Source organism: Tachypleus tridentatus, chromosome 13 (genome assembly GCF_004210375.1).
Source record: "Tachypleus tridentatus isolate NWPU-2018 chromosome 13, ASM421037v1, whole genome shotgun sequence".
Classification (NCBI taxonomy): domain Eukaryota; kingdom Metazoa; phylum Arthropoda; class Merostomata; order Xiphosura; family Limulidae; genus Tachypleus; species Tachypleus tridentatus.
Window position 1 is genome coordinate 84,730,771 of NC_134837.1, and position 27,433 is coordinate 84,758,203.

Below are 27,433 nucleotides of genomic sequence, written 5' to 3' on the forward strand. Positions count from 1 at the left end.
TGTCATAAATCAATACTACAATTAAAAACTACAACAGTAAGATCGAATTGAAATATCAGTTGGGTGTTGGGTGCTTTTGTCCGTAATCCCCATGCTATCTAACGAGAATGGGTGAATTAAGGAGAATGAATACACATTCAACCAATAATTTAAAAAATACTTTGTTATCGTAATTACAATAACAAAACTATTAACAGATCATTTTAAACATGTATTCATAATAGAACAAATCCAACATCAGAAACTTGAGGGTTTTTAGACGGATATTCTATCCTGATGCTTTAGATAAAAATGATGCCAATATAATATGATCTCTATATGATTCTTCGGATAAACAACGCGTGTAAAACTGTTAAAAAATAACTAGTTGAACCAATTAAATACTGAACAATCCCAAGACGTTCTTTACTAGAGAAGTTAGAAGTGAATGTATTAAAAATACCGAAATCTTATTAATGCTGAAGATTCAATTACGGCAACTCGTTTAATAAATACTAAAATTAAAGTATTTATCTGACCGACGGCCAAAATTAAAAACAATACATGTTTCGTTAGCTACAAGCTAATATCATCAGGAGAAATTTACATCACAAAATGTATATTGATTTTCTAATACTTAGTTAAGTTGGGCTGTTAGGTTAATTTAAAGTCATTCTTTCTTGCCATTGTACCACATGACCTGTTTGAACAACATATTCAGTAAGGGGACAATTAGCATAATTTTATTATTCACATAACTGTTCATTAAGATGATATTTCAATATATTTTCTGTTGCATTCACACCTAATTTGTTATATACCTTTTTTTTGTCTAGAATGTCTTTTTTTATCTTTGACACTAGGAAGTATATTTTAATTTTGTTAAATGGATTTGAAATATGAATAAAAGTATTTCTTATGAAAACATTGGCAAGTTATACCTTGTATATATATATCGTAATATTACTCATTGTCAATGTTATTATTATAGACACATTTTAATCTAGTAGATTGTTTGATAAAAACTGAATTGTATTTTCTTTGTATTGTACGTTTAATTATATGAACATTATAAACTCTGTCGTTAGTGTGACAGTTAATCCCACTATTCGTTAGTAAAAAGAGTATCCCGAGAGTTGACGGTGGGTAGTGATGACTAGCTGTCTTCCCTCTAGTATTATATTGGAATAATAGGGACGGCTAGCGCAGATAGCCCTCGTGTAGCTTTTCGCGAAATTCCAACCAAACAAATCATAGGAAGTAGACCAACGTGTTTATTACAACAAGGAGTTCGCCATGTTAGGTTAGCTTTAGTGTATGAAGTTGAAATTATAACGAATAAACGTGGTATTTCTACCTCAAATTAAAATTAGTCTGCTATAGCAAGTTGGTTAAGGCGCTTGACTCGTAATCTGAGGGTTGCTGGTTCAAATTCCGGTCACACGAAATATGCTTGCGCTTTCAGACGTGGGAGCTTTATAATGTGACGGTAAATCCCACTATTCGTTGGTAAAAGAATAGCCCAAGAGTTGACGGTAGGTGGTGATGACTAGCTGCCTTCCCTCTAGTCTTACACTGCTAAATTAGGGACGGCTAGCACAGAAAGCCCTCGTGTAGCTTTGCGCTAAATTCAAAAACAAGCAAAGAAACAAACTATATAAGTACGAAAAGTTTCTAATTTTTGAGAAAGTGGATGACATAATCTTTGATGAGGCGGTGTGGAGACTAAATGTGGTTTCAAATAAACAGCTGTGGAAATAGTTCCATTATTATTTATTTCAACAAAAAGGTAAACAATTATCTTGTTCCATCTCATACATAAACTGAATATACTTAGAAGAATCAGCACTATTTAGATAATCGACAGATGTTTTAAACTCAATATTCCCATACCTCCAGACCAAGAACTTGTCATCAGCACAAAAATAAGGCTTTTAAAAAAGCACAGGGTGTTCGGAAAGTCACTGTGCACTTATATATTTATTAACAGACATGTTTCCATATAGAATACAGGAGCTAAATATGAATGTCAATTATAAACAAGATTGAAAGTGACCCCTGTTGTCATCAATACAGGCTTGGATCCTTCTTATTTTGTTTCTAAACACCGCTATCAGTTGCTGGCTTGAAATAGACTGAATAGACATATGATTACAAAACTGCACAGTGACTTTTGGAACACCCTGTATTATCGAAAGTAGTATGCTCAAAACTACACATATAGAGATCGAATAGATGAGGGGAACCTATGGCTACTCCAATATTTTGTTCATAATACTATTCATTAACTTTAAAAAAATAATTTTCAACATACACTTTAATTAAATTAATAATATCAACAATTTCAATTATGTCGTATATTTTTTCAAACGCTAGCAGTGCTTCATATTTATACAGACAAAACATTTCTAGAGTTTTTTGTTTTTTTTAATCTTGGCTGTTGGCCAAATGCAATTTTCTTATTAATCTTTTCACTCACTAATACCCGAGTTTTTGAGAATTTTAATCCATCTAAAAAAATACTACAAGTAAAAGCATTGTGTTAACAACTGATTGTTCTCAAAAAGCTTCATTTAGCTACTTATAAATACAAAAGAAACAAATATCAACCATTTCTTCAAAAATAAAGTATTCAATTAGTGTTTTGAATAGTATTTTTTTTTTTCGTTTTTGGTTCCTCGATTTTAAATTTTGTAACGGATTTACTGTTTTTCGTTTAGTTTAATATCTACGTTTTTTTCAGTAGTTTTTATGCAGGTGACGTATATCGTTAAAAGTGTATTGCGCAAGTCTCGCCTGTTCTCTAAATTTGTAGAAAATTCTTGAAAGTAAGAATCAACAATATTTGTTTCACGTAAACACAAGCGTGTTTGAACATTGTTCAACGTTCTAGAATCTCGCCTTCAACTACATAAACCAACGCGTCAAGAGACAGTGTTATTATTATTAGTCAGCTACACTCTGTTCTATAGGCCTCGGAAGCTATAATTGTGGTTAACTTTTATTAATCGGAAAACTAATGAATTTGACCAGAAATATTTGCAGACTTCGAACATTACACACTGTTCAATTTCACAAAGCTAAATTCGTACGTTAGTATTTCGACCAGGATATTAAACATTTCCTTCGGTAAAAAATCAGTTGTGTGAGGCCAATCAAGCTAGCTAGCTCAAGCGAGGTGTGATAGTATCAAATCAGAATTAAGTATTCATAAGACTGATGGTATGGGTATTAAAACTTTATGGAAAAAAGTACAGAACAACGTTTCAACTCTCTTAGGTCATCTTCATGATAACAAAGAGAATTTGCAACTGACCGTTGCTGGGAACATGTCTTATGGACGACTCAGAATTAATTTGCTCATCATGGATCTGGATTGTCGATAAAATATTCAGTTGTAGACCGGATATAAGACTCGATATAGCCTGTAGGTTTGTAAAACTGTTGTATATAAATCATTGTTTGTAATAACCGTTATTATAAATTGTATTGTTATTTGCATATTAAAGTATATTTGTGTTAGGAGTGAAAGTTGTCTGTTTCGATCTTGTCGGCAAATATCGTACATTTAATACATATTCACATTTAATTAAATTCTAAATTCAAATTCAAATTTCCGTTTATTTGAAATCGTAATACGTAACGTAAGTAATATAATAAATCAGAGATCCGTCCGAGATAAAATATAAAACGTAACAATTCTCTTAAAGGAAATACATCATAAAATGTCAAGAAAAATAAACGACATTTCGAATGTCAAGCCTTAAAAATTGGCCAATATCAAAAAATGATAAACAACATTGCCCTTTCCAAGGTACAAACTAACATGCCGTATGCCATTCTTAAGAACAAAAATGCCTACGGTAAGACATAGTTCTAATTGTTAACTCTGAAATTTTGAATATCTTATACTTTATTTCTAATATGATGAAGGTAAATTGGCCTTTCAATTGCAACTTAAATTCACATTTTCTAATAATATTCTATAATGAACGTCTGATTACTAAAGATCACGACACAACAAGATAATGACAACCAAATTAATTATTGTAACAAACAAGAAAACAGACTGTGAAACCGGACCGTTACAAATATCACAGTAACGTCTCTAAATTATGGCAAAGTTACTATATGCCATTGTTTCTAATTTACGACAAAGTTACTAAGGCTATTTGCCACCGTCTCTAATTTAAGGAAAAGTTACTAAGGCTATCTGCTACAGTCTCTGATTTTGAGCCACTGTCCAGATGTAAGGCACCAAGAATCCACGTTAAGAGATTGGCTGGTACTCTTATAGCGCACCAGATTCGAAATCCAGAATTCTACAATACAGCCAACCTACTCCAAACTCAGTAATTTTTCATGGAATTCTTTCTAAAAATAGTAATTTCCTCTTGCTTTAATCTTTAGTAAGTTACATGCCTGTTTAACTGCCTATTTTATTTCAGGCACAATTTACAATTTAAAGTGAATATTATTCCGACGGTATCTGTAATTCGATTCTTATATTTTGTTTATTAATGCCGTATACACATATTAATTTATAATTAACTGTCCAAAAGCTGTCTTCTCACATTCAAAGCTAAATCAGCAGCTTACCGAGTTTGATTTAATCATTCTTCAGTTGTTGATTTGACTAATGATTATTTTATTTATGTTTATGGTTAATATTACTGTCGCTCTTAATTAGGCCCGGTATTGTAAGGTGGTTAATGCGCTTGACTCGTAAACTGAGGGTCGCAGGTTCGAATCTCCGTCATATCAAATATGCTTGCCCTTTCAACCGTGTGGGTGTTATAATTTGACGGTCAATCCCACTATTCGTTGGTAAAAGAGTAGCCAAAGAGTTGAGTGGTGATGGCTAGCTGCTTACCTCTAGTCTTACACTGCTAAATAGCTACAGATATCCCTCGTGTAGCTTTGCGCGAAATTCAAACCAAACAAACACTCTTAATTTAAACCAACAGCAACAACCTAAGTAAATGAAGATGAGAGTATTTTTGAAATATCATGTACTTTGAGAGAAATTAGTTAATGAAATTTACACTTAAAATGTGCTGCTGTTTACAAATGGAAAATGAATTTCATCTCTTTTTAATACCAGTACAGGCAGTGCCAAAAGTTGCTTTCCTTTTGGCATAAATTTAGGTATGTTTATAAAACAAAACATATGAACGAAAACATTCAAAGGAGCATTTTAACCATATTATACCTTGAAAGCTAATGCCGACAAGACCTTTCACACTGCAGCAGGACCCACTAAGTTGGTTGGGACACAACAACCTGAGTAAATGAATCTGAGAGTATTTTTGAAATATCGTGTACTTTTATATATCATCAATTTTCGTGAACAACTTACATTACGGTGTGAATCAGATTAAACAAGTTACATCTAATTATTAGTCGTTTATTTAAAATATTTACAAATAAGATTTATAGAATACGAAATAAAAACACAACATTGTTTACTTTATTTAAAAAGTGATGATATATTTATTTGTTTTTATTTATTTGATTATTATGATGTTAAGTTGTTGTGTTGTGCTCTGCCCAAAACGGGTATCGAAACCCGGATTTTAGCGTTATTAATCTGCAGACATACCGCTGACCCACTGGGGGGCATTATGTTAAGAGTTGACTTTTTTCTGGCACCAGTACGTGTAATATTAAATATTGGCTTCCTTCTGACACCAGTACGTGTAATATTAAATGTTGGCTTCCTTCTGACACCAGTACACGTAATATTAAATGGGTGTTTTCTTCTGAGAGCGCGAGTAGTGTTACATGTTAGCTTCCTTCTGACACCAACATATGTGATGTCATGTGGATACTTCCTTCTTAGAACGCGAGTGATGTTACATGTTGGCTTCCTTCTGACACCAACATATGTGATGTCATGTGGATACTTCCTTCTTAGAACGCGAGTGATGTTACATGTTGGCTTCCTTCTGACACCAACACATGTAATGTAAAATGGGTACTTCCTTCTGAGAGCGCGAATAATGTTACATGTTGGCTTCCTTCTGACATCAGTAGTATAATATTAAATGTTAAGCAAATGAAAGAGCCTTCCAAATATTAACAACAAATATCGAAAAGTGTTGTCTCTTCAAACACCTTTTAAATTCAAAATAATACTCAAAGAAATAAATACAGGTGATCGTTCATCGGTTTTGTGTTCAGGAATTTTAATCGGTACAATTTTGGGTTGTTTGTTTTCTAGTATTACAAGATAGTATAGCGGTATTTATATGGCACTACACTGGAAGAAACAATGTATTTGTAATTTTAAGCCTGTTCGTATGTATAACATAAGTGAAACAACAATATAAGCTTAAACATCTCAAGCTTTGTATCAAAAACCAGATAATGTCTACATCGCACTAATCAGCTACCTATATGATAGCTATAATAAAGAAACTGTAACGTCGGATTAGGAAAATCTAGAAGCTTAATGAAGAATACTTTTTTAATTAGTTAACCACCTACCGGTCAAAAAAATGGCGGTAAGTTTTCGGTACATTTTGTAGAAAAAAAAACTTTTAAAACTCAAAAATTGGGCTTAATTTTCGAACCAATTATTCATGAAAAATACATAAAAGCTTCACATCATCTTCAATATAAACAACAAATTTTAATGACTATACAAATATAACTTGTATAACCATAAACTAAAATAGGATTTCAGTTGAAAATGAAAACTGCTGTTACCATATGTGTAAAAATTCCCTGTCCAAGGTTCTATTAACTTTTAATTCAGAACCATGTATTTTGTGCAGATGATATAAAAATTTGTTCTGCTTCTTCCTTTGCTATATTAGAATCTCTCAAGATACTATCGATAAACTATGGTAGAGGTATGTGTTTACAGCATCAGCAACATATAAAATGAAAAAGAACCGAGATGTGTGATTTCTGTCATCAGTACAAAATTCACCGAGATTACGAGAATTGACAAGAATAAAAAAAAACACTCTTAATTATGGGTAATTAAACACATCTCAGTTAATTCATGTAATGATAGTACATCAGAATATAGAATCTACAAGAAAAATAAATCATTAAAAAATCTTCATGTTTATAGAGTCCACAGTTATAACGTGGTTCATGAAATACTCCAATGGAAAAAGTTCACAAGAATGGCGATAAGGTAGGGTACATAGTCTTGGTAATAAAGACACTGTGATTAATGTAAACATCTTACAAGAAAATTCACCTTGTACAATGTATGGTCTATAGAGCTATAGAAAGGTGTACCGTTGTCCTCCAGATTATCTATAGAATTTACAAGAAAGGTGTACCATTGACGTCTAAATAGTCTGTAAAACTACAAGAAAAGTGTACTGCTGTCCCCAAGGTGGTCAAAAGAGCCTAAAATAAAGGTGAAACACTATCCACAAGAGGATATATAGAGTTTACATGAAAGGTGTACCACTGTCCCCTGGATGATTTATAGAGTTTACATGAAAGGTGTACCACTGTCCCCTGGATGATTTAGAGTTTACAAGAAAGGTGTGTCACTGTCCCACGGATGCTCTATAGAACCACAAGAGATGTTTACCACTGTTGTCTATATGGTCCATAAAGCTACAAGAAAAGTTTATCACTGTCCCCAAGATGGACTATAGAGATTACAATAAAGGTGTACCACTGTCCCCAAGATAGTTCATAGAGTTTATAAGAAAAGCTTACCTGTGGATGGTTTATAGAGCCTAAAATAAAGGCAAAATACTGTCCCCTAGAGGATATATACAGTTTATAAGAAAGACTTACCAATGTCCCCTTGATTGCTTATAGAACTAACAAGAAAAGTGTAATACAGTCCCATGGATGGTCTCTATATAAAGCTTACAGGAAGTGTGTACCACTGACTTCTGTATAGGTCTATACAGCTTACAAGGAAATATGTGTGTGTTTTCATATAACAAAGCCACCTTAAACTAGCTGCTGTGTTCACGAGAGGAATCGAACCCCTGATTGTAGCATTGTAAATCTGAAGACTTACCGCTGTTCCACCAGGAGATTTACAAGGAAGATGTACCGCTGTAGCACAGACGTAAGAATAACAAATCTGTGTGTCGTTTGATGCATAAAAGCAAGTAGCCATTTTGGAAGTTTTTTATGTCAACATTACTGCATTATATTAAAACATTTTCAAATTTTACTAGATGAACGTACATTCCTCCACCTCTTACACTGAAACTAAGTTGCCTTACCTTCCAGCTTTAGTAACAATCATTTCTGTTTCAAGCTGATTAAATTCTTCCCAAAGAGACTTCATTTCTAAGCTACAGTTCACGTTCACCAACTTCGGATGTAGGGGTTTGTTCGGGCTGTACGAAGGGTCAGGATGAACCGGAGACTGTGAGCTACTGCCTGAATCCTTGTAATCCTGGACGGCAAATGTGTCGGCCGTGGTTGCCCGATAGGTTTCCGCTAAGCTTGGTCTCTCCGTGCTCGCGTTTAGAAGAAATGCTGAAATAGAAGATCCAACGTCATACTCACATCTGAAAAATCATTACTTTACTTTATAGTAACTGTGCTTAAAGTGGTATCGTGGTAATGGTGCTTAATGTGGTATCATCTGGAAATTCCTATTTGTCCAGCTATGAACAGCAAACAAAACTCGAAGAATTTCATAGAATATTACTACACGTTTCGTACTCTTGGATAATAATAAAGAACTGCTGTATGACTGGTGATAGTATTCTCTCCAGGCATATTAAAACGTTTAACAGTATTGATTGCCATATTGGACTGTTCCGATACTGTTTAGATCAAAGAGAGAGAAAAAAGAAAAAAAAACAAACAAGAAACATTGTCCAAGTTCATGATCAAACTAATTGTTAACCTTCGTATGATATTTTATTCACTGGTTTGAAAAATCCAGTGTGATTTACAATTCAGTTACCCATCGGTAAATAGCTTCGTGGCAGGATATTAAGTTGATAGCGATGGCAAGAACACACTCAGAAAATAGAGCACGCAGACAGACATACATGTGTATAAACTATATGTATAACATACATGTATTATAGTTGTTTGTAGTTATAACCCTAATTAACTTTTGGAAAAAAACATTTTAGTGTCGTCTTCAAGAAAATTAAAACATTTTTCAAAAAAGAGATAATTAGGGTTATAACTACAAACAATTATAACATTAAAAAATAATTAGGGCTAAAATCTAATTTTAATTTTGCCTAACAGTCACAATTATATGTACATATACAATAACCTAAAATAAACTAATTTTTAACGTATTCAAATTTTGTTTGTATCATTTACCTACAATACTAAAATTTTCCTCGTGAAAAAGGTGTAATACTAGGATTTCGTCATCGTCTTCATATGTGGGTGTGAATTATTTAAATAACATGTTATTTTAACCTCATTCTTCTATACGATAAAAGTTTTGATAAACGGTAGAAATCGTCTCTATTTTCTTATTTATACAGGTTACAAAGTAAACAGTTGAACCACTTGAAAAACCAATCGCTTACACATTTTCTCTTTATGGCCAACAGTTTCATTTGTTTACGATTGTTTACGAGCATAATTTGAAAAAAAAAATCTTATTATCAAGCGATTCATGTTATACTAAACCCTCTATATTTTTCTTTATTATTAAAAATTAATACTATTATCATTTAGCCTTGGTAACATCAAATACCTAAAATGCAAACTAAAATAAAGAAAACTTAGTTTTATTTTTATTGTTAGTGGTCGTAATGTTGGATAATAAAGGAAAACATTTACCACATAAGTGCTATAACTGTTTGTAATTTTCTTATTACAAGTTGGTTTTTTTCAGGCACTACGTTTTATTCGTTAATCATTATATAATTGTCATATGATATAATTATTATGACAATATTTCAGTTTATAGGTAACAAAAAAGTAGAAATAAAGAGGTCTTTCGAAGTATTTTTACAGCACGTACTGAAAACTGAATTATACTTCCATGAAAAAATTGTAAGATATCAGTTAATACGATTCATTTCAAAAATAGAAAGCACCAAATTAAAGCTATTTAAAATATGCATTTATCAAAGCTTAAAACCAAACGTTTCGACCACAACTGCCAGTGAGACGTTTCTATCATATTTTTAAACTTTATCAGTGTTTGACATAGTGTCAAATATGCGTAATAATAGCTTTTCTTTTCAACTTGAATTAGTTCATTGTAATGATAGTAATGCTAAGTATCCGTGAGTAAACGTAAAGGTAAGAATGTTATAATATATCGCTACATCTGTCATACTCAGCACTAACGAGGCCTTTTTCCCAAAGTATCAGAGCTGATTTGTTTTATTTTGTTTACAGATTTCACGCAAAGCTATACAAGGGTTGTCTGCGCTAGCGGTTCCTAATTTAGCAGCGTAAGGCTAAAGGAAAGACAACTAATCATCACCACCCACTACCAACACTTGAGCTACACATTTACAAACGACTAGTGAGATCGTTCATCACATTATAACGCCCACGCAACTGAAAAGACGAGTTTGTTTGGTGTGACAGAGATTCGAACCCGCGACCCTCAGATTACGTGTCGAGCACCCTAACCACATGGCCATGCTGGGCCGGCACAGCACAGATAGACCATTGTGCAGTTTTGTACTAAAAACAAATAACCACCCAACTCTAAAGTTATGTGTTACCGCATTCGTAAACGCTCAGTTAAAGTTAGTGGCCGTACAAGCTTAAAAATATCGTATGTTTACACCTGAGGGTTTTAGGTTCGAGTCCCTGTCACAAATATGCTCGCCCTTTCAGCCGTTTGGTGATATAATGACGGTGAATCCCATTATTCATCAGCAAAATAATAGCCTAAGAATTGGCGGTGAGTGATGATGACTAACTGCCTTCCACTATGCTAAATTAGGAACAGCTAGCGCAGATAGCCCTCATGTAACTTTGCGCAAAATTCAAAACAAACCAAACTGTGCTGTGCCCATATGGGTATTGATACCTAAATTTTATTATCTTAAGTCTGTTGACTTACCGCTGAGGGCATAAATTTAGATTTTGATTCTTGATGCGAAAACGACTTTTATAAAGTGACTGATATGTTTAATTCCACATAATTTTATTGTGTAATAGAATCAATATAATATGTATTCGAAACATCAATTGCACTTAAATAGTTAGTGAGGAGCCAAATGAACTAAATAATTAATTTAAAAATATAATAAGAGTACATTTTACAGTAAACGAGTTATGATTTTAAACATAACAATGCTTAACTCCATAGCGTTGATTCATTGTGAAATGACAACATTCAAAATTTTTTTACTTATATTTTTTTCATTAAATCGGTATAAGAGTTACCGTCCTTACACTTGCAGAAAAGGTATCTTGATTAGCATAGCTTGTTTGAAAAAAAAAATCTACTTTTTTCATTTGAACAGACTCTGATATACTTTAAAATACTTTGTTTAAAAATGTTAGTTAACTTTGATCTTAACCCTTAACAAAAAACTAATACAAACTAAGCCTAATTGAGGACAAATGGACTCATTAAACTAACACAACCTCTGCAATCGATACACGGGGCAATGAAACTCGTGCTCCTGGAGTTCGCGAACTGCGAGTAATATCCAGTATTATTTAAGTTTAATTATTTTGTTTTTAGAACTAGTTTATAATTAACTTTAAGGAACTGTTCGGCCATAGAATTATTATGTTGACAAAATTACTTATTAACATTGCTAATTTTTCTATTCTCGCTGACAGGTCGTTATAAGATAAACTTAAAGCTGCGTTAATATTTAACACATATCATCTTCCACAATGTCAAGATAAACGCAATATTATAAGAAAACTTAAAAAAAAAAAAGATATCATGGTCTTATTATAACAAGTGGGTGTACAGAACAGATTGTCACTTCCAAGATTCAAATTCAATTATATTGAAAATTTTAAACCAATGCGGTTTTTGACACCAAACATCGAATAATTATCATCTATTCAAGTAATATTTCTGCGATGAATGTCTGCTTAAACTCGAGAGAATCAGTTTTTAATACATCCAATAATAGAAGAATGCATATTTGTTAAAGAAGTAAGCGAGACTTGTCAGAGAGCAATAACTGTAAAACAAAAAATACCGTTAGAGTAACCAGTTTTAAATTAATTTTGTATAAAAAGAAAGGGCAGAATAGAACATTGCCCCAAAATGACATTGTTACCATTGTCAATGTCTTGTTCTAAGAAACATGTTCCCCATTAGTGGCTCAACAATAAGAATCTGAACGTGTGATATCACACAGGTAAAAACATTCTACCAAATATAAAAATATGATACTGTAGGAAATATGTTTAATTGTACCGTAGACTACAAAATATACGATTCCAAATTAACGCGCGAAATTATATTTTGGTTTCAACTCAACTCTAAAATCAGTTTCTAGTCTGAGAGTTGATTAACACTAAACTACAGAATTCATAATTTCTATAGTTTCAACTACAAGTATAAACTACTCAATCTCGTGTTTATGTGAAGTTTCTTTAAATCTAACGATGGTTTATTCTACGGACGAATATTAAATACCATATACGTGCGACACACATGCATATATGTGTGTGTGTGCCCAACCAAACTTTAAAGTTTAAAAAATCCAACCATTTTTGAAGCTATAACATGTTCACTTGAATAAACCATAATGATTGCCACAGACAGAACACTAACAAAATATTTTTAAAAAGTTTAAACATAAGTTTTGAACCAAATGAGACATTATAATTTTATATTTGAAATAAAATCAGGGCTGTTGCTCAAGATATAATAAATTTATTGGAAACAGTTACTGTTTCACTCAGGATAAATTGACGTTTATGTTAGTCCTGATAAAGTTAAATAAAAAAACACATTGATTCAATATTGTTGTCTTTTATTATCAGATCAAGTCTCAACTTCTTAAGACACAAAACAAGATAAAATGTTGTTTCTTTTTCATGGTTCGGGTAATACAATATATATTGCAATTTTCTTTCACGTATATAAACTTCGTGGTATTAATTAGTACCAAGTTTATAATAGCCATTCTCAAATTTCGATTATCTACCAGTAAATCAGCTGATAATCATCTTATTTCAGAACGCGAGTACCTCTATAGTCACAACTGAGTTAACCCTGAAAGCAGGTAACAAATATCATCTTCGGTGGCTGCAAGCTTAATTGCTTCTAACGCTAAATATTTGTGTCGCATTTCTGATGTCAGGACAATGCAAACAACCTATAAGGTTCTGATTCTTGAGGTGGGCACGGCGAAGATAAGGCATCATGCAATCTTGCGCTTAACAACGAACAAGGAAATGTCCTATGTAGTAAATTAGAAGCATCTCTATATTCGTTTTGCTTTCTTTGCAGTTCGAATAACAAAAATTGGTCAAAATACAAAAATGCGTTTGATTTGGTAGAGAATTTAACGCACAAGTTATACACAACAGTTAGCTACGCCTAGTTGTCCCTAATTTTGAACTGATGGATGAGACAGAAGGCAGCTAGTCAACATCACCCCAAACTCTTAGCCGGTAGGACAGTTAGGTTTCATCGTCACTTGTATAGCGCACCCACAACCTTAAAGTGCGAAACGCGTTTTTGCGGCAATGGCACGCGGGCAATGAACCCTATAATCCATAGTCTGGGCAGGCTAACCTTTAGGGCACACCTAACTCACAAAAAAAACTAAAACTTAGGAATGAAATAATAAATATTTAATCTATTCAAATAGTAAAAAACAAAAACTTAGAAATGAAATAATAAACATTGAACCTATTCAAATAGTAAAAAACAAAACAGAAAATTACATGAAATGTTACTGTTTGAACTCTTATAGGCTGAAATGTAGTCATAACAGGTTAGACTGTAAGACAATGGTTAAAAGTGTGACATGATAAAGAGTTTCTATCCCCCCCACAGTGGAATAGTGGAACGTCTGAAGACTTATACTGCTAAAAACTGGATTTCGTGATGGGCAAAGTACAGATAGCCCAGAATATCGAAATATCTTCAAAAAAAGGCATATTGTACATCGAATAATTCCAATGAAATAAAAGTCAAACAATTTAGTGGCAATGTAATGTTGAAAGTTAAGTAAAATGCTTTGAAACTTGGTGATACAAAAGTTAGGCAGCTCCATATTTATATTATTTTACTGAGTCATGCTTGTGTTTCATATGTCTCTTTTTATGTTCAATAATTATGTGTGGAATGTCAGAAGTTCTGGAAAAACATGTGAAACTGATTCTCTTGTGATATTTGTGTCGTCATATTAGTGGTGCATATCTCGGAAAGCTTCGAGAAATCTTAGTGGTGTACGACTTTTGCATCACCCTGTATTTACGTGAAGAAAATAAAATAGTTTCTAACTTTTGTAAACGTATTTAAAAGTTGCGAATCCCAGTGCAAGTATAGTGTTTGCTTTCTTTCTTGCTCTTTACATTAGTCAATGCTCATACAATTTCTCGTGTTTTGAAGTAAAACTTTTGGTAATCCATAGTGTTTGTTCTTCTTGCTAAACGTGAAGATAAAATACAGGCATGCTTTCAACATAATGTTCAGTGTTTCACAAAATCATTTTATAAGTGCATGCTTTTGACAAAATAAATTAACTGTTGCCTAGTTTGTGAAAATTTAGATATTTTCTTCACGTTGGTCTAAGTGTGTATGTTACCAAATTAAACTATCCTGTTAAGAACACAACCCTTTTAACAACGAGAGCCCTTGGCAAGACCCTAATGCAAACAAACTATGCAGTAGATGAAATTTGTTACAGAGGTTAAACAACTGCTGTTTTCTTTGATACGTCATATTAACGATGTATGTAAGTAACTTCTGATTAGATAACTATTTGTTTTTACAATGAAAATATAAAAGAATAAACGTGTTTTTAATAGGTAGTAAGACATTAAAATTGTAAAAATTAAAACCAGAGCCATTAACTGAAACATATATACAGAAGTTGGCAGCGAGTATAAATAAAAAATACTCTATACATATAAATGTTCTTTGTTAATTCTTGATGTCAGTGTTGTGTCGGATTGCGGTAGCTTTGATTTTAAGAGGTGTTTTGTTTGTCGATAAAGTTAAACAGACAGATCTGTAATAAAAAAGATAAAGATAACACTTTTTTTTTTTTTACCTTCCATATCCTTGACCGGAGAAGTGGAGTTATGGCTGGTCGGCGAAGGCTGCAGAGGCGAAGTGGTCCAGTCGTAGCAACAGTCCCCAGTTGATGTTCGGGGAATAGCTCCCGGTACAGATCCTGTCGGAGTCAAGCTCGGCTGCTGACTCGTGATAGTGAGGTAGGAGTCTGGAGCGGTTGTAGTCATCAAGGAACTGATGGTGAACGGACACGTTCTCGAAGCTAACGGGTTATACATATTTATCCAGAGATCAGAAACGACTGTTTTAAGATTCAAGTGCATCGCGCAGACTGTATCAAGAGGGAGGAGGAGGAAGCGCACGAGTGCACCTCGAAGCTCCGCCCTCTCAGATTGGAACCTATCTAAATGGTGAATGTGCGCTGACAGGTCAGCTGAACGTGAAACCAGTAGACGATCGGCCCTGACCACACACTGTCTCTCGTACTGCAGTAGGAGTGATAATTACACGCAACACAGGAGCCAGCCAAGCTGCTCACTTCTCGTCATAACTCGAGTGTGTCCGGCCACAGAGTTCCGGGAAGTGTAGTTCTAGCTGGGACAGTCAACACTTCTCTCCATCTGTATCGGGCTGTAGCCCTAACGAAACTGCGTAGTTTCTTATAGAAGTATCAGCAGGGTGCCTACAGAAAGGCTCCTCTCTCTTGTTACACGACACCTCCGTCTTGTCACCTTCTTCTTCCTGCAACTGAAACAAAGGGGGCGGGAAGGAACGCCTTCTCACGACAGAGTTGGGTTCTTCCGATGTTGGGTTTCATCATGCCAGTCTGCAGTTCTCACATATTAGAAACACTGTGTAAATGCTACAAACACGTATGCGTTTAGAATCACTTAACAACTGATATGCACAGTGGTTTCATTTAAGGTGTAATAGTAAACTGACGACAATATGAAATACTGCATATTTGGAAAGTTTGTTAAAAATTAGTTAAAATACATAACGCAATTACAATAAATACTATGATTTCATAACAAACATGTTTAGCTACTATCATAGTTTATTTAGTTCTTCTATACAGTACTAAACAAACGTTAGGAAGTGTTAAATAAAAATCAAATATAGTCAGTCAGTACAAAGGTATCGCAGCTGAAATCGAAATTTCCTTTCAATCTTACCAGTACAATTACTACTGAAAGTCGAATTTAATAATGAACTCATCCATGGACTACTACTCTTATGAAAAGTTAAGGAAACATTTGGGATAAATATAACATGCAATAAGTCTTGAAAATGAACACTAAAATTGATTATCAGCACAAGCGTAACCATGACAATATTTAGAATTTTTGTTATATTCTCAAAGTTGTTTTTCTCTTCCTAATTATAAACCAGAGAGAAGTATATATCTATAGATAAGTATTTAATCAAAACAAAACAACCATTTTGCTTTCTTTTTCAAAATGTGTCAATAATAGATAAAATGATATTGTTATAAAAATTACAAAGTATTCTTCATGAGACGAAACAAAGCTTTGTGATATTTTGAATCCAAAAATTCTATTACACTCAAGAAAAATATGATTGGAAATTAATTGAAGAAACTGAACAAAAAATCTAGTTCTGACATTCATAAAGTCCTAAGTATATTCTACGTTTGTTGATTTTAGGAGGTAGATTAGGAAGTTACCTTGTAGCCTAATTGAAAAGGATATCTTGAAAATATAGGAAAATAGAATAATCTGGTTTTATAATATTATTAAGGTTGGAGGACTCATATTTAATCGTGTTATTTTTATTAGTATGGATCAATTTAAATTGAATTACTACACTCAACAGAAAGGTTCCACCCTGAGATATAGCGAAAAGTTCTCGAATTGTACAGCTTTACACTTAAACACACAAAAAACGGAAAGATTAATGTCTAAGTGAAAGGTCTGAACATCCACAGTCCATAGTTTCCATGTAGGAATTATAATTGTTGTTATTCCACAAAAATACAAACAATACAAGGTTTAGTTTTGTATCATCAACCTTAAAATATAAAACCTTGCAGACTTTGTGATCGTGGTGATATTTTATCTGAAAATGTTACTATTTTTCTTTCAGTACATTAAGCTTATAAACTCTTTTTTTTCTTACTATATATAAACGTCTAATGTGATTCTGAATGAAGGTCTTTACTGTATTTCGGTTGTTTATTAACTTAAAATAATAATATTAAAAAAGCGCACACAAAATTTACGCCTCAGGTTTTTGACTTGTAAGTAATGTGACAAAATACTGTCCAGACGAAATATTTGTACACAATTTTAAAAAACATTGCACGATACAGTTAAACTACTTGTATATTTATGAAAACTATTTTGTGCAGAAACACTTACAGTTGAAGTGTTTCTAAAGTTCATCTTGGTTTAAATCTAGTAGTTTCTGCAGACTCTCTTAATGTTTTATCTTAAAAATACTTTTTTTTGAAAGAATATTTTAATAAAACTTACTTATCGTGTAGATTAAAATACGGACTTTATTTACGTTAGGAATCTTAAAAAATAATACGTACATACTGTTGAAAACATTTGTATGAACAGAGTCAGTTTCTTTAAGATTTAGTCATAAACTTTTATCCTAGCGGTAAGCCTTATTTACACTTTCACGAGCTTTTTGGTAAGGGTTACTCTATTCGACTCACTGTTTGTACGAAATATTCTTACGAAATTCCATATTCAGGTTTAGATGTTATGTTAGAAGACAAAATATATAAATATGTCTCATTATTATTATAACGTGGTCTTCTCCTCTATTATTAAATGTAGATATTCAGTGGTAAAATTAATGTAGATACACAGATAGACTTGCTGTTTCAGAGATGAAGGTATATGCAGTCATTTTATTGAGAGGATAACTGAGAAGTAAGTTTGTCTTTGACAAGAAAATACTCATCACGTCAAGAAATCAAGGGAATAGTAAACGACTAAGACATAGTTTTCGAAAATAAACAACACTCGATGGTTATTTTTAACGCCCATTAAAAATACGCTACAGGTATGTAAGGAACGAACGGCTTCCTGTAAAGAAACCGAGAATTCTGCAGTGATCAATCTTCCGGAATCGTTTCCATTTATAAGTCCAAATAACACATCAGTGAAACTTGAAAACATGGTACATGGAAGTATGTCAAAACATTTCAAAGTTCTACTTCTAGGTATGTAGAAGATTCAGCTAAAGGATGTGGAATATTCAATTAACGCCTTTTTTTTGTGTTTTGTACTGATTACATCTAGCATAGTTTCTTAATCACAACTGTAAAAGTTAAGAGTTAATCTAAAAAAACACCACCACCTATTTAAGTACCTAAAACAAAATATGCGAAGAAGGTAGGCAGAGATATGTATACTTTCTGTTAATGTATTGTACTTTAGCTCGTTTACTGTCAACCATAACAAAGTCATTAAAAAGTACTTTATATGCTCCCGGCTTTTCCCTATCATCACCTACCTCCCACAGGGTAAGTTATAGCGTCAGCTGCAATCTTTACCATACGCCCCCTAGTGGGGCTATATACAACTAAGAGGACAGGTGGGACTCAAATTTGTCATCACCAGAAAGCTCACATTCCACGCCCTCTATCTGTGACCGAACCCAATTGCTCCACCCTGACGTACGAAACCAATAGCAGTTTAATAGTACCAGGCTAGAAAAATATCCCGCCTTCCTTGTATCCGTTCAATTCTATTCTTATAGCAATACTACACAACTTCAGGGCGGATTCGTGTTTCTAAAATTGAGACTCTTTTATTTATTCACTATCAAGCTTCTCTGCTTGTAGCTGTTTAATTTGTCTATCTATCAAGCTTATCTGCTTATAACCGTATATTTAACTACCAGGCAATGTTGTGCGTTTATTAAGCTTCTTTCGTTGTCGTGGCTAATATCCCGTACGATCAGCTAAATATATTCATTAGTTTGTAATAAATTAAAGTTTAATTCAACTATTTGAATGCTTTCAAGACGTTTTGCTGAATTCTTTGCTAATCTGATTGTGTTAGGCCGAAGGCTTTCTCTTATTTTTTTCAGTTTGTAGTTAATATCTATTATTTTAGTACTATTCGAATTTATTGTATGGTCTTTTTCTCTGATATGATTGGCTGTTGAGTCTTATTATAACTATGGATATAAATTAAGTTGATCTTTTTTATTTCTCCAATATACTGGAATAAACATTCACAGAAGATACTATAGATAGTATTTATCCTACCTATTGTATCTTTATGTGGTTTGGTGTTTAATGACTGTGATAGTACTGCATTGTGGCTTCTGACTTTATATCCTCTGTATCTTTTCAGAGATAAATATATTTGTTAGCAAGTGTAAGGTGTTGTCAAGACTTTAGTGTGCCTAAAATGTGAACCTGAGGATTCATGGTTTGCATCTCATTATTCTAATTGATTGAATAATGCTTCATAAAGGTTCGGGACCAAATTCTAGCTAGTATAACATAGATGTACACGCTTAAGCCTTTTCTGAATATAGCAGCAGATTAGCAAGCGAAACGTATGATTAAACTAGTTTCTAATTAGCATAACAAAACTTTGTTAAGTAATAGTTAGGCTTAAGTGATCATGTGGCCTATAGCAGTGTTAATGATTGATGTTCGATTGCAACAACCTTACTGTGATTATTTAAGCTTCTTTCTAGAAACTGTTAGAATTTATCTATCTCTCAATCTTACTTCCTTGCGACTATTTATGATTAACTTCCATGTAGGATACTTGCGGGTAATAAAATATTTCATGTATTAACTCTGTTGTTACATATCATGCTATTTCTTCAATCTCCTAAAATAAAAAGCTGCTATGTTCATTAAACCAATTAATTAGCAACAAACTAGAACTACCATAAGAGGACACAGTACGAAACAGTAGCAACAAGCTTTCTCATCAAACTAATGTAAAGTTGTTGTTTTTTAATGTTAATAATTGTAATACATTATTCGATGCTGTGGTGCTATGTTTTTTTTTCTATATGATATTCGGGTCTTTACATATATAGATAAATAAATATGTACTTGGGTTCCATATTTATTCGGAATTTATTTCACGCGTGGTTTAAGTAATTTTTCAAACTTTTGTTATTGTACTTATAATACACGAAACACTGTTAGAAATTTATGCAACGAACAAATGTTGTTAAAGCATAATAACCTGACAATATTAAAAATATGTAATTAAAATTTACAGTTGTTAAGAGACGGATGATAGCCAGCTTTCCCTGATGATCTTCATCGGATTTGCTCTGAAAACGGTTTGTTTGTTTGTTTTGATCTACTCATCGGATTTGCTCTAAGACTAGAAACGCCAACTCTTGGGCTACTCTTTTACCAACGTCCGTCACATTATAATATAAGTTAATTTTAATTATTTTTTCTTCCTCTACCTATTGAAGATGATTAGGCCTAATTTTGGCTATTTTCTTTCTGTTTACCTAATTAATATTATTAAGCAAAAGGTTGACTATTTTTTCCCTCTTTGTCTGTTTGAAATAGATAAATGTCTCCAGTACAACAGTTTAATATTTTAATTCCTTCTCCTTACAATAGATTTCAACATTTTATACGGACAGTTAGAGAGTATTCTGTGTTTTTTTTTAGCGCAAAGCTACACAATAGTCTGTTGAATATACAAAACTGTTCAATTTAAGAGTTATTACTTAGTTTACTTAGTGATTTAATAACTAATGATCGTTTAGTTTAGTGTTGAAAGTAAATTTATTTAAAAGCGATAGTTATGACGAGTTTCGTTACATAACTGTGTACGAGTCGTATATTGTGTATGAAATTGTTATACTAGGATTTTGTAATATTGTTGACGTCATTTTACTTGAAGCTTCTAAATTTTTCAATCGCGTGTCATAAATATGTGCTGATACAGCGACCAAGTAAGTATTAAGTTAGTGAAACTGAAACTAGACTGGGTAATTGTCAGTTTATCCGTAACGAAAAATTTCTAAATTGAAAGTTTCACAGTGTGTATTATAATAATAGAAATAAAGAAGAAGAATTTGTCTTGTTAATTAGTTTTATAAACTGATCCAAACAGAACGTGTTGACCTTGACGAAAGCAAAACAATTATTTAAAGCTCTGGATACAACTGTGATAACCAATAGCGTATCGAATTTTGTTTGTACATGCATTTGACTTGTTTTGAATATATTATTCTGAATCAACTGGTTTGTGTGCTGTCCATTTACTGTTGGAATTTATCGCCAACAACTTATATGCCCTTAGTGTAAAGAATCCAGCCTTATGAAATCCGGCATGGTCTATCTGTCCGCAGCGGTTAGTCATTTTTTTTAAGGGGATATTATGGGATACTCTCTTTGTGGTGTCTTTCCTTTAAGTTCAGAATCAGGGTACAGTGATTTTTTTTCAGTTTTCCATACTCTTGCGAGGTCATCTGAAACAAAAATAAAACAATCTAAATTATCATACTCAATAGTTAAGGCTCGGCGTTCGACTCGTAATCCGAGGGTCACGTGTTCGAATCCCCATCGCACCAAAGATGCTTGCCCTTTCAGCCGTGGAGGCCTTATAATGTTACAATCAATCTCACTATTCGTTGGTAAAAGAGTAGCCCAAGAGTTGGCGGTGGGTGGTGAAGACTAGCTGCCTTCCCTCTAGTCTTACACTGCAACATTAGGGACAGCTAGCGTAGATAGCCCTCGTGTAACATTGCACGAAATTAAACAAACAAACAAAAACATATCCTACTTAATAACGTTGTAATAACTTACAACGCTAGAAACCGAGTTTCGATACACGTGGTGGGCAAAGCAACTATTGTGTAGAGTTGTGCATAATTATTAATTACGAACAAAGAAACCTACTTAAAAACATTACAAAATCTAACTCTTATCTACGATGTAATATTGGTAAGATATTTAAGTTAGAGATTTTAAACCGGCATATTTCTAATAAGTTTAATTATCTTTAAAATAGTAGTTTATTTAGAGTTTGTATTTTTAAACATATGTTGTTGAAACCCACTACAATAGTCAACAACAAAATAATACACATACTAATACTATACGTGGAATTTCCAGAAAAGTTATTGTGAAACTATTCTTCAGAGATAAGACAGCATGAGTCGAATTTCATCTGTGTATGGTTCTTCTAATTATAATCTTTATTACTAAATAAACTAATAACATTTGTTACTTTATCTACAAAATATGATATCTTATAACAGTTTCATTGGAGGTCAAAATAACTATTTTATGTACGCTCTTTGGTTTGTTTTGAATTTCGCGCAAAGCTACACTAGAACTATCTACGTTAGCCTTTCCTAATTTAGCAGTACAAGGGAAGGCAGCTAGTCATTACCAGCCACTGGCAACTCTTGGGCTACTCTTTTGCCAACGAATAGTGGGATTGACCGTAACATTATAACGCCCTCCTCGGCCGAAAGGGCAGACACGTTTGGTGTGATGGGGATTCGAAACCGCGACCCTAGTATTACGAGTCGAACACCTTAACACACTTGGTCATGCGAGGCCCATATGCTGTTTAAACGCCTAACCTTGATTATTTGAAGTCAATGTGGCTTTCTCATCTAACTTTTGAGTACCATTTCTTATTTAGAGACGCCCTCCGCTAGTACAGCGGTAAGTCTACGGGTTTACAACGCTAAAATCAGGGGTTAGATTCCCCTCGGTGAGCTCAGCAGATAGCCTGATGTGGCTTTGCTATAAAAAAACACATACACACACACTCTTATTTAGAGTTACAGTGTTGTTAATTTTAATATATATAACATATTGAATTGCAACAAAAAATCAGATTAGATGTATTTATTTCAACTGTGTACTTTAAGTAATTATATATATCAACATACATTACGTACTGTTGTAATAGGTTTAAGATTGTGGCTGATCTGCATATCTTTCTACGAAGATATTTCACTTTTAGTTATAAGTTTTAAAGCTAAACACTTCTATATTTCAAAGATCAGCATTTTGAAAATCAAAAAGGATGTTATTAGTTTCATTCTGGTTTGAACCTCAATCAAAGTAAGGACTGTATCTTTAGGTATAACGTCCTTCTGCGATGAATCAGTGGCAAATATCTGGACATGTAATGTCAAAATCCGGGGTTTGATTCCGTGCCATGGCCATGAGCAAAAATAGCTCATTCTGCTGCTTTGTACTAAAAAAAACATCCACTAATAAACTATAACATATACTTAAAAAACGCCATTATACTATACAAGCTGGTGTACCCGCCTTTTGACTAAGTTATAAGCGTAAAAAATGTGTAACTGGATGCTATGATAAATAATACAAAAAATTTAACCTTCACATAGTTTTTTTTACAATATAACATGTTATTACAGTATTAATTATTATCAAGTAAAGTTTTATAAAAATTCTAAGAACTAAGTATGTATATATTTAAAACATGGTATACACTGTGTCAGTGTGTCTTTGTACAAAAAGGTAGTTGTCAAGAGAGTAGCAGTAGAGGTGCTTTCTCTTAATGTTTTTTCACACTGTTTCACGTTATTAATTCATTGACGGTCATTGGCCGCAAGTGTGTGTTATTGGATGAAGTTATAAGGTCAGGGATCAGTGTAGGAAGTGGGTATAATTCAAGAAACGGATCTTCATATCATCAGCATTATGTAGCTGTTATCGTATCAACTTCATCTAAATTTATATATTACTGCAATAGTGGTGACCATGTTTTAGTTGTATTCCTTGTTTACCACACCTCAACACTGTGTGTATGTTGTATTGTAAATAGTGTGTGTGTATGAGTTTTCCTATATCAAAATCACACCTAGTTAATTGCTGTGTCAATACCAAGATGAATCAAACCCTTCGTTTTAGCATTGTAAATCCAACGACTTACCGCTGTCCCACCAGGAGATGAAAAATTTAATCAATTTATTTTGTTTGGTGTAAAAACGTGGCGCTATATATATGAATGTACTTAACGTTAATTTATGTCAAAGATAATAAACACGCAATAACAGCAATAGTAGGGGTGGAAAAGATTGTAAACTGTTCATTAACATTTTTCTTGTTCCAGACTATCATTACACAAAGTTTGATTGAGATTGGCTCAGCGACTTAGGAGTAGTTAGACAAGAGACAAACAGACAGACGCACAGGTTTTTGTGCTTTTGTATATAGATTATATAACTTTGGTGAAAAAACATCAATACAACAAGAGTTAGCGTAAAGCGCTTATAATTCAACGTTTAAGTGTAAATATGTATTTTCTCGTGATTAACTGCGTTTAATTAAATTTTGCATAAAATTCTCAAAAGAACAGATGGTATTTTTGAGACAGTTAGACACTGGCAAAGGCTTTGATAGCAAATACACTTGTTTTGTGTATTTGTTAGTTTGTTGTTTTTTATTGGTCACGATAATTTAATTAACTATAAAAAATTAAGGTTGTTTATCATCGAACCCAGCTTTTAGCGTTGTAAATCTGTTAGCGTACAACTAACCCATAAGAGGTCATTTTAAAGAAACAAAAATATGCAATACTTTGTTTATCTATTTCTTTCATACCTCTGTATACAAACTATACAGATCACACCTCCCTCTTAGGTTTTCATAATCCATCTAGTGTACGAGGACGACGATTTTTCAGTGCTTGTTTCAACACTCCGATCCCAGAAAAATCCACAGGTGTCTCAACTGATGTGTCTCCTACACCCATTTCATTTTATAGTTATATGAGATATGTGACAGTTAAACATGAAGTATGATTAAAAGGCGTTTTTTGATGAACTCATATTCTGTTTGTTTCGTCTTCCAACAGAGATCCTTTCTCATGATATTACGTACTGTCGCCTTGGATACGTGGATGGTTTTTCCACTGACCTCTATGTTCGTGGATTCTTGCATCTTACTAGATGCTAAACTTTACTTACCACGCTAGATATTCGACTTATTGAAGGTCTCTTTCAGAAAGGTCCCAATCCCCAACTTTACCCACATTCCTTTGTTTTACAATGCCATTGAACACAAGCAATATCCCCGTTAAGGAAACTATGAATCCTCGATTTAAAAATCTAAACGCAGCTTTATAATTTGATTGAATGAATATTTTGCGTTCATACCCTTCCAAAAAGCAATTCATTTTCATGTCATCACACTAAGAATGGTGCGCTAAGCAATATCAAGATGTAGTTATACTACGTGACGTTCAAATGCGTTTTTATCTCGATTTGGTTTTCATGTTCTCTGTTTATTTGCATATTCAAGTTGTTTTTTCAATATAACATACCCAATCCTGTAGTCTATAATACGCCTATGGTCTATGTCAACCTTAAGACAAGTTTTCCAATGGAAAAAAAAAAACTTTATTTTTCTCTTGTTATTTACTATCTGGCATTTCTACCCAGATACCAACAGATTTATAAACTTTTGATGTATGTTAGAAAAAAATATAATTGCACTCGCTCAAACTAGTTAGTCCCCCGCTAGTACAGCGGTATGTCTCCGGATTTACAACGCTAAAATCAGGGGTTCGATTCCCCTCAATGGGCTGAGCAGATAGCCCTTTGTGGCTTTGCTATGCGAAAAACACACACAAACTGGTTAACACTAACTACGCTGTGTAAACACTCAACTCTGAACAACTTTTGCTTAGTGCTGCTATCTAGTGAGATAAACTTGAACAACTCTAAACAAGAAATTGAAGCTATTGCTAAGCCAAGTATAAAACAAACGTGTAATTATAAACAGCATAAACTTACATTTTCATACACTTTCCTTGTCACAGAGGTCACCACCAGTCGATTAAAATAATTCCCTGAGTAAAATACGGTTAAGATATTCTATCGTATTTGGAACATGAAAGTAAACGTTGGTGAAATAAAATAAGTTTAACTGATGTATAATTTTCAAGTTCGAAAAAAAAAAGTTTAAAGTTAATTTAAGTCGTGTAACTCGTCATTACATTCTTTTATCGAAAACAAATGATGAAGGCACTTCGAAAGTTAAAAGTACATCAATGTTTATTCCCACAAGCGATGTCTTACACACTTCTACGAGTAAAGATTGGAACAAAGTTTATGTCTCCTCGCCGTACGCTAGTACAGCGGTAAGTCTACGGATTTACAACGCTAAAATCAGGCGTTTGATTCCACTCGGTGGTCTCAGCAAATAGCCCGATGTGGCTTTGCTATAAGAAAACACATATTATCTCTGCTCAAAAGTGAACGTATATATATTATTTTTCAAATATGAAAAAATGTTTGTACATTAGTCCAAACAGAACAAAACCTGATTATAACGTAATCAGGAGTAAGTTAGGACATAATTTTATGACTGGGAGAAAGGGCATTGAGGCATAAGGTCACAAAGGTAGGTTGTATCTCTCTGTGTACGTTACTGACATTTAAGCTAGTGCTTGATTTCGCTGTCCTTAATTAACCAGAACGTGGAGAAAGTCTAACTTTTCATTTACAAAAAACAAATAATAATAAGTTTCGTATGTATAGAAACTCCTACCTTAGAAATATATCGCTCAAAACCTTTAGAACCTAACTAAAGACTTGTAAATGCTAACCACGTACGTGTATAATTGAGCTGTAATAAACTTAAAAGTGTAATATAAACATACATTTTAACGTATAATGAGCGTGGTCAGAAGTCGTTCACATATCTATTTATATATGTATAGTAGGTTTTTCTACCCAAACCGACAAATAAAATTATTCACAAGAACAATGGCTACTAAAAAAGAAAGCTCTTCAAGTATAAATATCATGGTATCAAATTAGAACAATGATGAAGACTCGACTAATGATAGAAGTACTAGTGGTTTTTCTTATATTGAACATCACAGGGTACACGAAGCCAGTTGGTTTATAATTGTGAGATAGTTATTGATCCAAGATCACCAAATACTGATATTCCTGTATTCTGTTTTGCTATACTTTCATGAATTTACATAAGAATCTTGTTGTGAACAGAGCTGGTTTTGAAACCAAACATAAACTTTGAAAATGTCACTAAAATAACGACGTTTCTGATGAATACAGAGCTTGTTTTGAATGTATAAATTAACTAACCTAAACTAGACTTAGTAAAGTCAGAAAAGGATAGTGTTAAAGTACAAAAGAAGAAAGATAAATGACACTTTGAAGAAGTAACAGACAACCACAGAGTCTGTTCATTCGCTGTTTCCTAGAGCATCACGCTTAATTCTAATCTGTTTGTCTTAGGCCTTGTGCGAGTATGTTTATTTGTTAAAGAAACAAGTGAATCTCAAGCATTCATGTGCACGAACGAGGCGTGGAACAGTCAGCTGTACGGTATCTGGTAGCAGGACG

The 27,433-nt window shown here is 33.2% G+C and overlaps 1 protein-coding gene across 1 annotated transcript in view; it reads right to left on the reverse strand.

Moving 5' to 3' along the window:
- LOC143237310 (T-box transcription factor TBX1-like) overlaps positions 1-15,801 on the reverse strand; it is a 50,862-nt gene extending 35,061 nt beyond the window's left edge. Inside the window, exons 1-2 of the mRNA XM_076476413.1 lie at positions 15,123-15,801; positions 8,196-8,454 (exon numbers count right to left, since the gene is read on the reverse strand). Of these exons, the coding sequence (XP_076332528.1) occupies positions 8,196-8,454; positions 15,123-15,408 (545 nt within the window). The 5' untranslated portion in view covers positions 15,409-15,801. The remainder of the gene's footprint in view (positions 1-8,195; positions 8,455-15,122) is intronic.
- Positions 15,802-27,433: the final 11,632 nt, after the last annotated feature.